The 14638-nt window shown below is 46.1% G+C and overlaps 1 protein-coding gene across 8 annotated transcripts in view; it reads left to right on the top strand.

The window, feature by feature from the left end:
* DBNL (drebrin like) overlaps nt 1-14638 on the top strand; it is a 374852-nt gene that overhangs the window by 306146 nt on the left and 54068 nt on the right. For all 8 annotated transcript variants that reach the window (XM_069618943.1, XM_069618942.1, XM_069618946.1 and 5 more), the window contains exon 10: nt 4219-4324. In XM_069618943.1, the coding sequence (XP_069475044.1) occupies nt 4219-4324 (106 nt within the window). The remainder of the gene's footprint in view (nt 1-4218; nt 4325-14638) is intronic.

Consider the following 14638-nt stretch of genomic DNA (forward strand, 5'->3'; position numbering starts at 1 on the left):
GGGCCCGCCAACCCTGGTTCGCTCATCTGATGGAGATGTCACCATCTCCTCCAGTGAAACTACCCTGCCCGTACAAAATGTCGCAGGACAGGGGCCGAACGCTGCACCCATGCCCGCAGACCCTGAACTTGGCAGCCTGGCTCCTGAGGTCATAGAATTTGGACATTTGCAGCTTCCTCTGAGATGCATGGACATTCTCAGGGAGGCAAGAAAACCGAACACTCGTTACTGCTACTCTAGTAAGTGGAAACGGTTCGTCATCTGGTGTAATTCAAAGAGCATCAACCCCATTGATTGCTCTCCCACGCATATTGTTTTATACCTGACTCACTTGTTGGACTCAGGGTTAGTCTTTAACTCTATTAAAGTTCACCTAGCTGCACTCTCCGCCTACACTACGTCGCAACCTAAAGTGTCATGGTGGAAGGTTCCAGTTATTAAAGCTTTCATGGAGGGAGTGAAAAGAATCCACCCTCCTATATCTAACCCAGCTCCTGGATGGGATCTGAACGTCGTGTTAACCAAGCTAATGGGCTCCTCCCTTCAAGCCTATGCACAAAGCTAGCCTTAAAGACCTCACTATTAAGACTGCTTTCTTAATAGCAATCACCTCCATTAGGAGTCGGTGAACTACAAGCACTCTCTATTCTAGATCCCTTTGTAACAGTTCACAAAGATAAGGTGGTTCTACGCACACACCCTAGGTTTGCACCGAAATTCATTTCAAAGTTTCATGTCAACCAGTCTATAGAGCTACCAACGTTCTTTCAAAACCCATCAAACTTGGGAGAGAAGAGCCTGCATGCACTTGATGTGCGCAGGGCGGTCATGTTTTATATGGAAAGAACTCTACCACTAAGAAAGACTAATCAGTTCTGTCTCCGTGGCGGCAGGAAGAGGAGATGCAGTTTCCAAATCCACTATATCTAGATGGATTGTCCAGTGCATCGCTCTCTGTTTCTCTCTTGCTAAGAGAGAACTGCCATTCAAGCCTCAAGCACATTCTACTCTAGGCACCGGGGCATCCATAGCATTCATTGCAAATGTTCCCCTTGAGTCCATTTGCAAAGCGGCAACCTGGAGTTGTATACACACCTTTACAAAACACTAATGTCTAGATGCCCATTCTAGATCTGATTCCAAGGTTGGATAAGCAGTACTAAGACATCTTTTCTCTACTTTTCCTTCTCACAATCCACCTCCAACTCCAGGTACTGCTTGCTTGTCTATGCACAGCATGTGATTCTAAGCAGATTAACAAACATCAGAAGACATGCATTACTTGCCGTAAAAGCATTTCTGGTGGTTGTATCTGCTTAGATTCACATGCGCCCACCCTTCCTCCCCGCTCGGATGGAAGGAACATAGGCATCTCATTACTTTCTCTCTTTTCTGTAATCACTCACGTTAGTCATAAGGCTCCCTCATGGAATAAAAAATACAAACAGAGGGACCTCGACGCGTGAGGGATTTTGGGTACACTGCACGTCACTATAGGGATAGTGTTACAGACACGCTTATGTCGACGTCCACTTTTCAAATTTCGAAAAACAAGATGAAATACTCAGCAGTGACCACTGGATGTCGGACTATGCCCAGCATGTGAATGTAAGCAGATGCAACCATCATAAATGCTTTTACGGTAAGTAATGCATGTAATTTCTATTTCTGTACCACATATGGTTGCAATATATCTTTCCTGTCCTCCACTGATGGTCTTGATCAATTGTTTTGTTGTATACATTGATTGCCTGGAGGATCAAGACCGTACCAGGTACCCTTGGTGAATTTTGCAATGTATTCTAGGAGGACATGGTTTAACTTCTTAACTGAATGAGCAAAGAGCATTCTGGAAACATCTAAGCATGTCCCTTCTGTGTACCTGTGAAGGAGCAAGCATTCTGGCATGTTTGGGGCGCCTCGTCATATGATGGCAAACATCCCACGCCCATGTATCTTGTATATGGTGTTGGAAGGGTGTATGTGCAATGTGAGCTGCACCTGGGAGTGTGCTGGCACATACTTGATAAGGGCATTGGCTAACTGTAGTTGGGTGTGTATGGCGGCACATCGGCATGGGCACTGAACCTGCTAACAGTGCCTCACCATCTGATACTGCATCTAGCATATGGTGATAGCACCTGTGCAGGCAAGGATGTCCCTGGATATTGGATGGCTGTATGGATGTTATATTTCATGCCATTTGCAGCCTCAAATCTCCAGCTACAGCCATTGGCATTTTTATGTATATTTAAACATAGAATTGTATGACCTGTTTTTCCAAAATGTTGACTGAAGCTCTGAATTATCCCTTGCTGAAGAAATTGGGTCTTGTCCCGTTTCCATACCTTCCACTGTGGGATGCAATGCTCCTCTCTCCCAGAAACAACAAATCTAGTCATGATTCTATGTGCTGATGACATGAGCCTTCCCTCTCCTTGGATCATTCCTCTGCCATGTATCTGTGCAGAGTACATGACCTCTCCTTCCCAGCAACATAACACTGCTAGGCTCTTGAATTTGCTGGAGAACATGCCCCCTTCCTTCCTTCCAAGGAATGCCCTTCTGCCATGGCTGCATGCGTGCAGAATGCAGGCTCCCCAGCTTCCAGAAATCCCTGCTCTCTACGTGCTGGTTCCAGGGAATATTAAGCTGTAAGATTGCCTTGCATTACATCAGAGTGCATTTCACCCTGCCCCTGCTGGATGCAAGCACACACTGCCAATACCTCATACTGTGTGTGGTGGGGTCTTTCTTGTGGATGCAGTGCTTCTTTCTTCCTGTTTCCAGGCTCAGCTGAGCTTGATCGAGGATTGGCATTAGCTGCCTTCCCATGAGGGAGCAAAGCTTGGTTTTGCAGCCAGCGCCTTTGGGAAGAGGAGAGGAGTGGTCGGGGGGGGGGGGGCGCAGTAGTTCTAAATCACTAGTGCATGACTGTGGGACGGTCACTAGTGCATGACTGTGGGACAGGGCTGGGCAAGAGGCTACACCACCACCACCACTATGAGGTGATCTCTGCACATACAGAGGCTAAAGGTTGCTATCATTTCAGTTAACAATGATGGGGGCAGACCAGGCTACATTGCACATAAGGTATGTAATGTGTATACTAGTACAAAAATGATAGTATGCAGCATGTTTAGAGTGCGTGATAGGCTGGGCCCATAGCCTACTTATTATATTTGAATGTAAAAGTACACACCAAATGCTATGCCCATACCAAACTAATGCCACAATACAAATTGCAAACACAATTTAATATGAGAACCAGTAGTTGCAAATTGCTGAATTGCTGTCTTAACAAGCCTTGCGAATTCTTAAAAATGCCACTAGGCCTGCAGGAGAGTTCCTTAATTTACATTCTTGACCTAAGAGAAATGCACTTGCCCCAAGGGGACTGGTGGCAAAATATTTACTGCATTTTGTAAAATGGTGCATGTCGCCATAAGCACACTTCATATTTGGCGCAATGCTGTCGAGCGTGCACAGTGAAACTTGTATTTGCCACAAAGTGTGTTTGCAGTAAATGAAAAATACATTTCTAACATCCCCATACTGCCAGCAAGGTAGAGTACCATGCAAATGGTACTAGCCTGTCATAAAAACGACTTTCCAATGCTAGTGGGCTAGTAGATTTTGCGAACCCTACTTAACCTTTTCCTGTGCCAGCGCACATTCCAACCCTTGTGGATCAGTGGAAACGCAGAGGACGCCGACCACGGCGAGGATGCTCTTTACAAGACATCCTACGTTTCTTTACCTGCAATATTGAACACTATATATGCATAACATTCACACCTGTGCATCGATGCAACCAAGCTTTATCAACATGATCTGTACATTTTGAAAACCGTGAGACGGAAAGGGGATCAGGATTGTGTTGATTCATGTTACTGTATAAACATAGTGTGCCTAAAACGTGATAGAATTAATGTGATTTGTCTAATTTGATTGAATGATTACGAATGGAACCAAGATTAATTGGCTGTAATTTCAGTTTCCCCCTTGCAAATGACACTACCACCCCCAAAGCTAGCCAAAGGGTCTGCATCTTATTTTCTTTCAGGTTCTTGTGATTTTTGTGTAGCCAATGAGGCTGTAGAAATGTGCAAGGTCGTTATTGGAAGGCACCCTTCACCTAACCATTTTTCCACTCCCTGGCCACCCCCCCATGATATTTCCACCCCAATGAATCTTTTCTTTTTGTCTTCTTCCTAGGAAGCGGCATCCCTTGTATCACAGAGATCAGCCAATCCACGTGCAGTCTTCCAGCAGAAGGAGAGGTCCATGTCCTCTGAATCCGGACCAGCTAGCGCCCAGCCAGGTAGTCTCCACCTTCCGAGGCACCGGCCAACAAAATTGGCATGCAACGAAGCCTGCTTGCATGCTGGGGATAGATGCCTGTTGCATGCTAGGATAGAAGGCACACTGAATGAGGGTATGCAAATATGCTGCTTGCCAGAATAATATATATTTTAAAAAAATGAAATCAATTGTGTGACCTGGCAGGTGACTAGGTCATCTTCCACAGTAAGTTTTCTCAACCCTACTCATTAAAAAAATAAGAAAAATAAAAGTGAGAGATCACCTAAACAGGAGGAAACTAGAGAGGCAAGTGATTGAGGCGCTGCTGCGGGATCTTTTTCTGACCCATGGAAAAGTGACCATGATCCATTTGGCAAATGTCTATTTAAATATGATTGATTTTCAGAATCGAATCTGGGGTTGGATTCTCAGAGGGCAACCTCTTATGGTGAATAGGGAAGGATCCAAACCCAGTCAATGTAGTGTAACAGAGCAGTAAGGCTTAGACTCAGGCGGGGGTATGGCAGTGGTCTAGGGGTATGAGACGGAAGGAGCACTCCAATTCAAGTTAAACAGAACAGTACAGAAGTGTACCATTTATTTATAGGGCCTTTTAATACAAAATAAGCTAAGAAAACCTCTCAAGTATTGTCACCAACTAAACTGGAATATATACACAAATATTCCCTATAGGGGGGTCTGCTAACAGGACACCAGCAATTTACATTTAAGACAGTTATGCAATAACTAGGAAATTTTAAGAGCAACGCTTTACCTGGGTATGGTAAAGCAAGTGAAAAAACAAAGCAAATGGCAATTTAGAACCAGTTGGAGATGGGTAAGTAAATTGGCAGAAAACTGGTAGAGCACCCACAATAAACCTAAGGCAAGTCCCTAGTTCTTAATAAGTCCAACCCTGTAAGATTTAGGGCCTAGTGCCCAAAAATCACCAGATCCACAATATGTAATTTGCAGAAGTTTACTATGTGATTCACGAACCAGAGTTGCCAAAGCGATTGGGAGGGCGCATGGGGAGGGGTGTTGGGACAGCTAGGCAACCTCCAACACTGCCGCCCCCGCACCTTCCGGCCCCTTACTCTTATTTCTTCAGCAACCACTTCACTTCAGGGATTTCTAAATATGCTGGGCCCTACTTATTTTAAGGCTTTTTCCAGTTATGGGAGGGAAGTCCAGGGGTTGCAGTCCCTTTTTGGGATTGGGTCTGGCTAGTCGGTTCCGTTTTCTTGTGAGACCTCTCTGAAGTCTGGACAGGTGGACACTCTTGGCAGGGCTTCACCGGTACTTGGCTACAGTACTTGGCTAGAGGCAATGCTAGTAAGCTACAATGGTCGTCTGGTCATCAGTGGGCACACTTCGTCTTGGCTCCAACGATCTGTCGAATGGCTGCAGGAGTCTTCCTTGTTGGGTAAGATTTTCATAATTATGATTCTTCCTGACCTGTGTCAACTGAACTTTTTGATTGGACCTAATCATTATTTTACTTTGTTCCTAGGCGAGTGGGAATCTTTTTCTCCCTCTCACCTAGTCTTTTACTCTTGTTATGGATGACCTTTTTATGTCTCCCGATAGTGTATAATTGGAGTTATAGTTTCCTAGAACTTTCGACGGACTGTAATGTACTATGGTAGCACACATTTTAAATGCAGTGGCTTCATTTCTTGGTTGAACTACTGTTCCAAGAAGTAAAGTGGGATTCACATCCCATTTACATAGTTAAGTGAGCTAGCACACCCCACCTTATGTCGATTTCCGGGGCATAGAATTGTTAGGACTGATTTTCTATACTCTGGCACGGGGGGGGCAGATGCATAGAAGGCCAACCTTTATTGTGACGGGGGGGAAACTCTGGGAGCTGTAGTCAAACCAGTTCAAGGTAGCGCTGACCAGAGGTCTAGGCAAAGTCTGGAGCCACAATGAGTACACACAGTGGAGTCACAAATTACACTTAGTATAAAAATAGTTACTTATTTATGGCCAAGCAACACTATGAAAAATGATTATTAACAGAAGTATCACACACCACTAAAAATAGAACACATATATACAGTCACTAGAGTAGGGCATATATCAATCCCCTGTAAAGGAAAGTACAGATTATATTATACACAAAGATCTCTCTCCCAGCATACAAAAAGTCCTAAAGTTCAGCAAAAGAGCTGGGGGTCTCTAATGTAGAAAGGAATTAGAGAATTTCTGAGAATTCGCCCTAACACCTTCTCGCACTCAATGGTCATAAGAATCCTTTAGGTCCCCACGAAGTACCGAGGGCAGTCAGAGGGGCAACTATACTGCTATAGTCTGTCACTTTACTCTTGTGTTTCCCAGTGAGGCCCAGGAAAGTACTCACTTGGGGTTGGATAGTGGGGGGTTGCCCAGTTCTGTACATGAAGTACTTCACTGGTAAGAGGTTGTATCATGTCCCCACATGCACCAACTTTATGCTCCAGGAAAGACAATGGCTCCTGTTCAGTTTGATACTTGGTTGTCTCGCGGAACAAGTTGTCCCGATGAAGGTCCCGACGCCGTTTCTTGAGCTATTCCCAGTTCCTTCAAAGTTGGGGGTTGAGTCTGCCATGTCATTCAGACAGGTGTTGCTGAGCTCCATTTTCCCATTATTAACAGGGGCTCATCTCATTTGACAGATGTCAGTTGCAGCCACCAATCCAGAAGTCCATACATTGAAGCAAGGATCTGAAAAGGCTGAAACTGCGGTCTCCTCCTTAGCATAGACTGCAAGGGATATGTTTCCATACCCTGGAGAGGGATTAATAAGACAACTGTACTTTCCAGTACAGAGATGATGCACCACAGTGTCACCTCTTAGTGGAGAGGGTGTGCGTCTTGGGGGGCAGAATACAGAGCTCTAGTGTCCATACAGATTCCCAAACTGGCTTTACCTGTGTCTCTCCAGATCCTCAGAACTGGACTCCAGACAACTAGAGTGCTCAAACACTCCTTGTTCCAACACAGGGGGGATCACACACCAACTGTCGGAACTTCTTTTCTGAACCACCAGAACATCCAAACTTGATGGGTTCACCAACTCCCAGAATGCAGTCTGGTTTACACCAATATGTTAACAAAGGTTTGTGTCAGGAAGGAGAGCGATTGCCTCAGCAAAGTCTCCAGCTCACCTTGCTGATTTGGGTTCAGGTGGGGAGACAACAGGTCATCCTCACAGAAGCCATTAGATGGGCTGCTTTGGCACAGGGCAGGGAAGCACACATTTTTCTGGCTCCCTCTTTGAAGCCAGGTTACCGAGCGGAAGTCGGGCATGGATGATCCCTCCACTCCACCGGTCGCAGCTCCCTCGCAAGACTGTTGAAGATCAATGGCAAGACAGGGCTCTTCCAGAACAGCAGCAGACGTTGATCGCCAGGCCTCCTTCAGATGGGTCTCGCATCTGGACAGAAATCTTGGCTCCTTCAGGTTTCTCCAGGATCTCTCTAGAGTGGGTGCAGGGGTCCTCTTATCCCAAAAGCCAGGTAAGAGCAAAACTCCCAATAGCTAGCCCCACACACACACCCCAGCAGTGGTCCAATCAGGACCACTGGCGGGAACACTCATGCATAATACTCAGATACACTGAAACCAGTTAGTGGGTTGGGACCAGACCGTCCCAGCCCACATCCTGCCAGCAAACACACAGAACCCTCCAGTATCCCGCCAAAAGCCTCTACTTTCCCAGGCACTGGAAGTCCATATAAGGATTTTTCTGGCCTTACAGGCCAGGAAGAAAGCTAAAAGACAAGCTGCCCGAAGGAAAAGCAAAAGCTCTCGTGGCATGACCATGTTTGGTCACTAGCAACAGTTGGTAGCCAAATGCGGTAAATGTGGTAAGGCTAAAACGAAAACCAAAAAATTGTAGAAAGGCCACTGCTGCCCTCCCCGTGTCCATTTATCAAACCCAGAGTAACCAAAAATCATGCGTTAGTCTAGGGCAAGAACAAAAGTGCTACCCCATTGTATTGCATTGTAAGATGCATTGTACAATAAGTTACCACAAGCGATAAGTTATTAAAAGTAGTAACTAAGTAACAAGACTAAGGGAAACAATGTTTCCCAGTACTGACAGCCTGAAGGGCATGTCATTTTCCCCATAACAGAAGAGCAAAAGACACTGTAGTGAAGCTTAAGGGTTCACTGCACTGTAAAAAGTACAGGTCGGCATCAAAAATAAAAGCAAAATGTTTGGTGGTCCATTAAAATGGAAGGAAAGGTGCAATAGAGATCTTTCCTAACAATGTATCCCCTTTCTTACCTGGTAACATTTTGTTGCAATTGCAAGTTTACTTGAATGGCTGGTAGCAGTGATTTTACCTTGGTGACCTTTTAGTCTGATAACTCGCAGGATGTTAAATCAGCCTTGCACACCTGCTAGAATGGTGTGTTCCTTTTTTTGCCTTTTTTAAGTACCTTGTTGCTGAGGTCTTTCCCTGCTATTCTAGGTGGTAACTACCTCGGTGGAAGTTTTATCGTCGGCGGGAATCCTTTGTATTCCCTGCCTAGCCTCCAAAGCACCTCAGAAGGCCGGAAGCGAGGGTCTAGGAATTTAAAAGACTAGTAAAGTCAATTTCACTTTACTTACTCTGGGAAACAGTAGTTTATCCCAGAGAAGGTATTTAAACCTTGGGAAAGCCTTTAAAGGTTTCCCTGTGCCACTGCAGTGAGGGTGCTGTGTGACACAAATGAAAAGATGATGCCTATGGAGTTGGTTAGACTCAATAACCAAAGGAAACACAAGAGTAAAACACATCTCAAAGTACATGAGAGAGTGGGGAAAAAGGGTCATATTCTCCAGGTAAAAAAAATCAAGTCCTCCAAATCCAGCAAAGTTGCTGGGGGTCTCCAAGGTGGAGGGAATTGGGACATTTATGAGAATTCTTCCCAACACTCGTCTCCCCCTCCCAACCTCCCCCCCAGACTAAGGGACAGGAGGATTTAATCCACCCCTGGATGAATCTCTTTACTCCACTCGGTCATACGTTCTGGAGAGACCATCAGCATTTTGGTGATTACACCCTGACCTGTGTTCAATGGTAAAATCAAACCCCTGTAGGCTGACTGAGCAACTTAACAATTTAGGGTTTTACTCCTTCATCTGCATTAACCATCTCAAGGATTGGTGGCCTGTCTGAATCACAAAAGTAGATCCATGCAAGTTTAGTTTATTATTATTATTGGTCTAAACTTCAGAGACCACACAATGGCAAAATACTCATGTTCTATGGTTGCCCACCTTGTCTCGGGTTCCTTTAGCTTCCTGATGATGAAGCAGATTGGGTGTTCCCTACCTTTCTCATCCAGCTGACTCAGAACTGCACCTATACCTGTATTGGAAGCATCTGTCTGCACAATGAAGGTTGGCTATAGTCAGGAGCTCTTAAGACTGGAGCTTCACAAAGGGCTTTAAGTCCTTCAAATGCCTTAGTGTACTCCTCATTCCACCTGACCTTTTTGGGGAATTTGGGTGAGGAGATCACATTTAAGGGAGAAGCTATGGTCCCATAGTTCTCTATGAAGTTCCTAAAATAACCAGTGAGACCTAAAAAGGCTCTCACTGGGTTTGAGTAGTAGGGGTGGCCCATTCTTGTACAGCGTGTACGTTGCTAGAAAATGGCCTTATTTCACTTCCTCCTACCTCATGTCCAAGGTAGACCACTTCGCTCTGACCAATTTTACATTTACTTGCCCTTATGGTCCTGCTCAAGAGCCTGCAATACATATCCTAGGTGGTCAACATGCTCTTTCCAAGTAGGGCTTAACACTGCAATGTCATCCATGTATGCCATGCAGAAGTCCTCCATCCCATTCAGAACTTGATTCACCATCCTTTGGAACGTAGCAGGTGCATTTTTTAATCCAAAAGACATAACCTTAAACTGGTAGAGGCCTGCTGTGGTCGAAAATGCAGTTTTCTCCTGGGCATTGTCTGTCCAAACTATTTGCCAATAGCCTGATGTTAGGTCAAATGTACTGAGGTACTTGGCTGAACCAAGTTTGTCCACCAGTTCATCTGTCCTAGGTAAAGGATGGGCATCAGTCTTGGTGACTGCATTTACGGGCTCTATAGTCCACACGGAATCTCAACTCCTTGGATCCTGCCTTTGGCACTAGTACAACTGGACTAGACCATGGACTTTTAGATGGCTCGATTACCCCGAGATCAAGCATCTTGTTGACCTCTTCCTTTATGTGAGTTCTTACATGGTCTGATATCCTGTAACCTCTCCTTTTAACATGTAAACCGTCACCAGTGAGAATATCATGCTGGCCCCAAGGGGTCAAGCCTGGTGATGGTGAAAACAGAGGGGCAAACGGATTTAACAGAGATTTGCACTCCTCCTGTTCCAGTGTCAGATTAGAAGAGAGATTAACTCCTATCTTCCCATCTAAAGGTTGTCCCCTGAGGAGGTCAGGTAGAGGTTCACTCTCCTCCTCCTGAGCAGAGGCTAGAAGCAAAGCTCCCCCTTCTGGTCTAGAGACATAGGCTTTGAGACGGTTGGTGTCAAAGACCATGGGGGCCTCCTTAGGATTGCCTAAGTCCACCAAATAATTCACCTCTCCAAGTTTTCCCACAACCTTGAAGAGTCCAATCCATTTGTTCTATAAGGCCCTCTGCCATGTAGGTACCATAATTAGAACTAGCTGGTCTTGAGTAAACTCAACCATGTCAGCCTTCTGGTCATGCAAATGCTTCACCAGAGCCTGACTGTCATGATCTCTGCTTCCAAAAGGTCAGGGTTTTCCCAACTCCCTTGGAAGCAGATCCATAACCCAGGTTCCGAGTGCCAACCAGTCCCAATTGGGACCTTTTGGACCCAGTCCTGGCGCCGGTGGCATCAGGCTCATAAATATGCCCAGTCCCAGCGCTGGAAGCGCCGGGCTCATAATGCTTGGGTGGACTTACCTGCAGCAGACCATGCTGCTTACTTGCCTGCCAGTTGAGCCTCTGATCCTCTTCTGTTTGGAACTACTTTTCCTGTTGGGTGGGGCAGGAGCCACTCCCTAGATTCAGAACACTGGAACTCTTCTGGAAAGCAGGAACTCTTTTCTTACCTAGGCGTGGCTGTGGAAGGAGACACCTAAGCACTACAGGAGGCTATTTAAACCACACCCGATGGATGAATCTTGCTTTGCGTTATTCTGCATCCTCTGCAGCAGAACGCTCATCGTGTCTTCTGCATCTGATCCTGGGCCTAAGGAAATAGGCTTACCATCCTGAATCCAGTCTTCAGCAACATCTATAAAGACAAAGAACAGGTTAGCATTACGGTCTTCAGTGACAGCTCTTCACTTACCTGGTCCATCGGCTGTCACCAACGCCTCGCGCTGCATTCGGGCATCTGAAAGACAAAGGCTTACCAACTCTTCGCACGCTCCGGAGGCCTTCGGCGCTGCATCCCGCATCTGAAAGACAAAACAAGGTGCGTTTAAAGACATTGGGGAACTTTAATACTCATGTGCCATTACTCCTTTCCACATCTAAACCCAGTGGGTATTCCGGCACCCTGCAGCCGCTCCGAACTTCTACCTGCAAAATAAAAAGACAGAGCCCATCGTGAAGCAGGCAACAAGCGCTTACTTACGTGCTTCCAGGCGCTTCTATTCATCACACGGGCTCCATCTTCAACTCACTTCAGCCCGTCATCCGCCATCGCCGGAACCCTGCAAAACAAACATCATTACTAAAGACTTTAAAGACATTAGAATTACTCGAAACTTACCGTTCGTGCAGTAAACGACGGACAGCAGTCCTCTGAAGTCAAGAGGCCTGCTCCCCTTATCCAGTGAAGAAACTGGTTACAGCACCCTGCCCCGAGGCAGATGGAGAGCACACGGCGTTCACTTACCTAAGGTGAGAGCGTTAACCTTTGGGGTTCTACAGGAGAAGAGAAAGGGAAGAAGAGAGAGACATTCAATAACCCAGTTCCTTAATCCCATATTTTCTATCTGCAGACATCTTACCCTTCGAGTCAGACATACAGTGCACAGAGGTCCAGCCCAAAGAGCCAGCCGTGTGTTACACATCACCTTTGAAGATACGGTATACGCCCAGTTAAGACAGGCGCCTCTACGGGAATCAGGTGAGCGTTACACTGACCTGCTTTCAAGTTGTCAGAAGCTTCTGTCATCATGTGTCATTCTCTTTCGGAGACCTAACACATAGTTGGTGACTCACTGGCTTGGGGGAAGGAGCACTCTCCAACCCCTCCTTAATTAGGGCCAATGAACCTCTAACTGGATGACCATAGAGGACCTCAAAGGGACTAAATCCAACGCCCTCCTGAGGGACTTCTCTATGCGAATAGAATGCTTGGCAGTCGAAGGTCCCACTTTCTTCTAAGGGGTTCTTCTAAAGCACCGATCATGCTCTTCACAGTTCGGTTAAACCTCTCTACCAACCCATTGGTTTGAGGATGGTAGGCAGTTGAGAACTTGTAAGTCAATCCACAGTTTTTCCACATGGCCTGCACGTAGTGTTAAATGAAGTTAGATCCACTGTCGGAGATAACCTGCTTAGGAAAACCTACTCTGGTAAAAATACCAAGTAGGGGCTTAGCAACTGCCTGAGCAGTAACAGTCCTCATAGGTATAGCTTCAGGATACCTAGTAGCATGGTCTACTACAACCAATATAAATCAGTTGCCTGAAGATGTTTTTAGAGGGTCTAGGGGACCAACAATGTCGATTCCTACCCTCTCAAAAGGAACTCCCACCACTGTGAGAGGCACCACTCTTGCCAGATGTCTGACAAGTGTGACAGCTTCTACAGAATTTATCTACATCAGACCCCAATTTAGGCCAGTAGAAATAAAGAGAAATCTTTTCCTTGGTCTCCTTAAAGCTTAAGTGACCAGCCAAAGGAATCTCATGGGCCAACTGTAGAAACTGGTGTCTTATCTCTTGAGGCACTACACGTCTTCTGTAGTCCCCTGGGATAGACTCAGTAGGTTCACTGTAGAATAGGCCATCCTCCCAGTATAACCTGTGCTTCCCTGCCTCTTTCCAGTCCAGCTGGGAAGCTGCCTGTTAGCAAAGTCCTTCAAGAGTAGGACACTCTCTTTGACCTCTGCTGAGCTCTGCCCTACAGGGGCCACCTTCTGCCAGTAAAGACTGCAGCTCAGGATGTTCTTTAGGATCCAGATCTCCAACCGGGGGAAGGTCTTCTTCCAGCTCTGAATCTTCAGCAGCTAATTCAACCTCTCCTGATTGTTTCTAACACTCAGCCTCAGCTGGTGGAGTAGTCACAGGTGTGACTTTGGACAGTCCTCTCGGGGATGTCCTGGTTTGATGCACAGGAGTGATAGCTTTGTTTCCCGAGACCTTTGTATCCTTTTTCGTGGAAATAGAAGTTGGCATTTCCTGTGGACTTGGTGTTCTAGGTTCTCCTGTAACAACCTCGAGTCTCATTTAGGGTGATCTCTCTGGTCTTTCTTGTCTGCTCCCATTTGTTTTTACTGGGAGCCCTGGGGGTGCTTGAGTTTTTAAGTCATGCCTCAGCAGGACTCTCCGAGGCACCTCACTTTGACAGGACTCTCCCAGGCACCTCACTTTGACAGGTATTCTTAGTGTCCTATTGTTGCACTGGATGAGAGCAGGTAGTCTTGGAAGCATTTGGACAGGGCCTCTAGCAAGCGGAGTGAGGCCTGTGGGTGCCTTAGCAACATACTCTGGTTTGAAGAGGGTTTCATCCACCACTGTAATGCCCCAGTGTCTCTAATGGCAGGGGTCTCCTGACCTTTTACAAGTACACTGTCCTTGTAATATTATTTTGTGCTATCTGGTATAGAATTATAGACCTCTAAATTCTGCTGTTCCCACAGACCCAGGGACACTAAATAAACACTGGCAGAGACTCCAATGGGGTCTTCAGCCAATAGTTTAAAGTTTCCACTTGCCATATGTACTATTTCCCCTGAGGAGAAGGCTAAGGAGGCAGTGTGGACCCCCAAAGGTTTACCCTTGCATCTAGGATCCCCTTTCACATGGCCAGTTGACCCACAAGCATAACATTTTCCAAATGTTTTGGCAAATGGGGACTTCTACTGACCTCCCTCTAGTTTGGCACCAGCGGTATCACTAGACTGATTTGGTTTCTTTTGTGGCTTACCCTGTTTCTGTTTGGGGCCCTCTTTTGGATTGGAGGTATAAGAATTCTCTATCTTTCTTTTGCTGCTTCCCTTCATCCTTTTTCTGAGTTGCCCCAGAATCCTTGTGAGTAGCCCTGTTGGCAACCCACAAGTCAGCAGCTTTTGCTAGCTTCTTGGGATCAATCTCTTTAGACTCAGCCTAGTGCTGTCTCAGTTCA

The sequence above is a fragment of the Ambystoma mexicanum genome, chromosome 10 (assembly GCF_040938575.1).
Source record: "Ambystoma mexicanum isolate Mex_15411 chromosome 10, UKY_AmexF1_1, whole genome shotgun sequence".
In the NCBI taxonomy this organism is placed as follows: Eukaryota; Metazoa; Chordata; class Amphibia; order Caudata; family Ambystomatidae; genus Ambystoma; species Ambystoma mexicanum.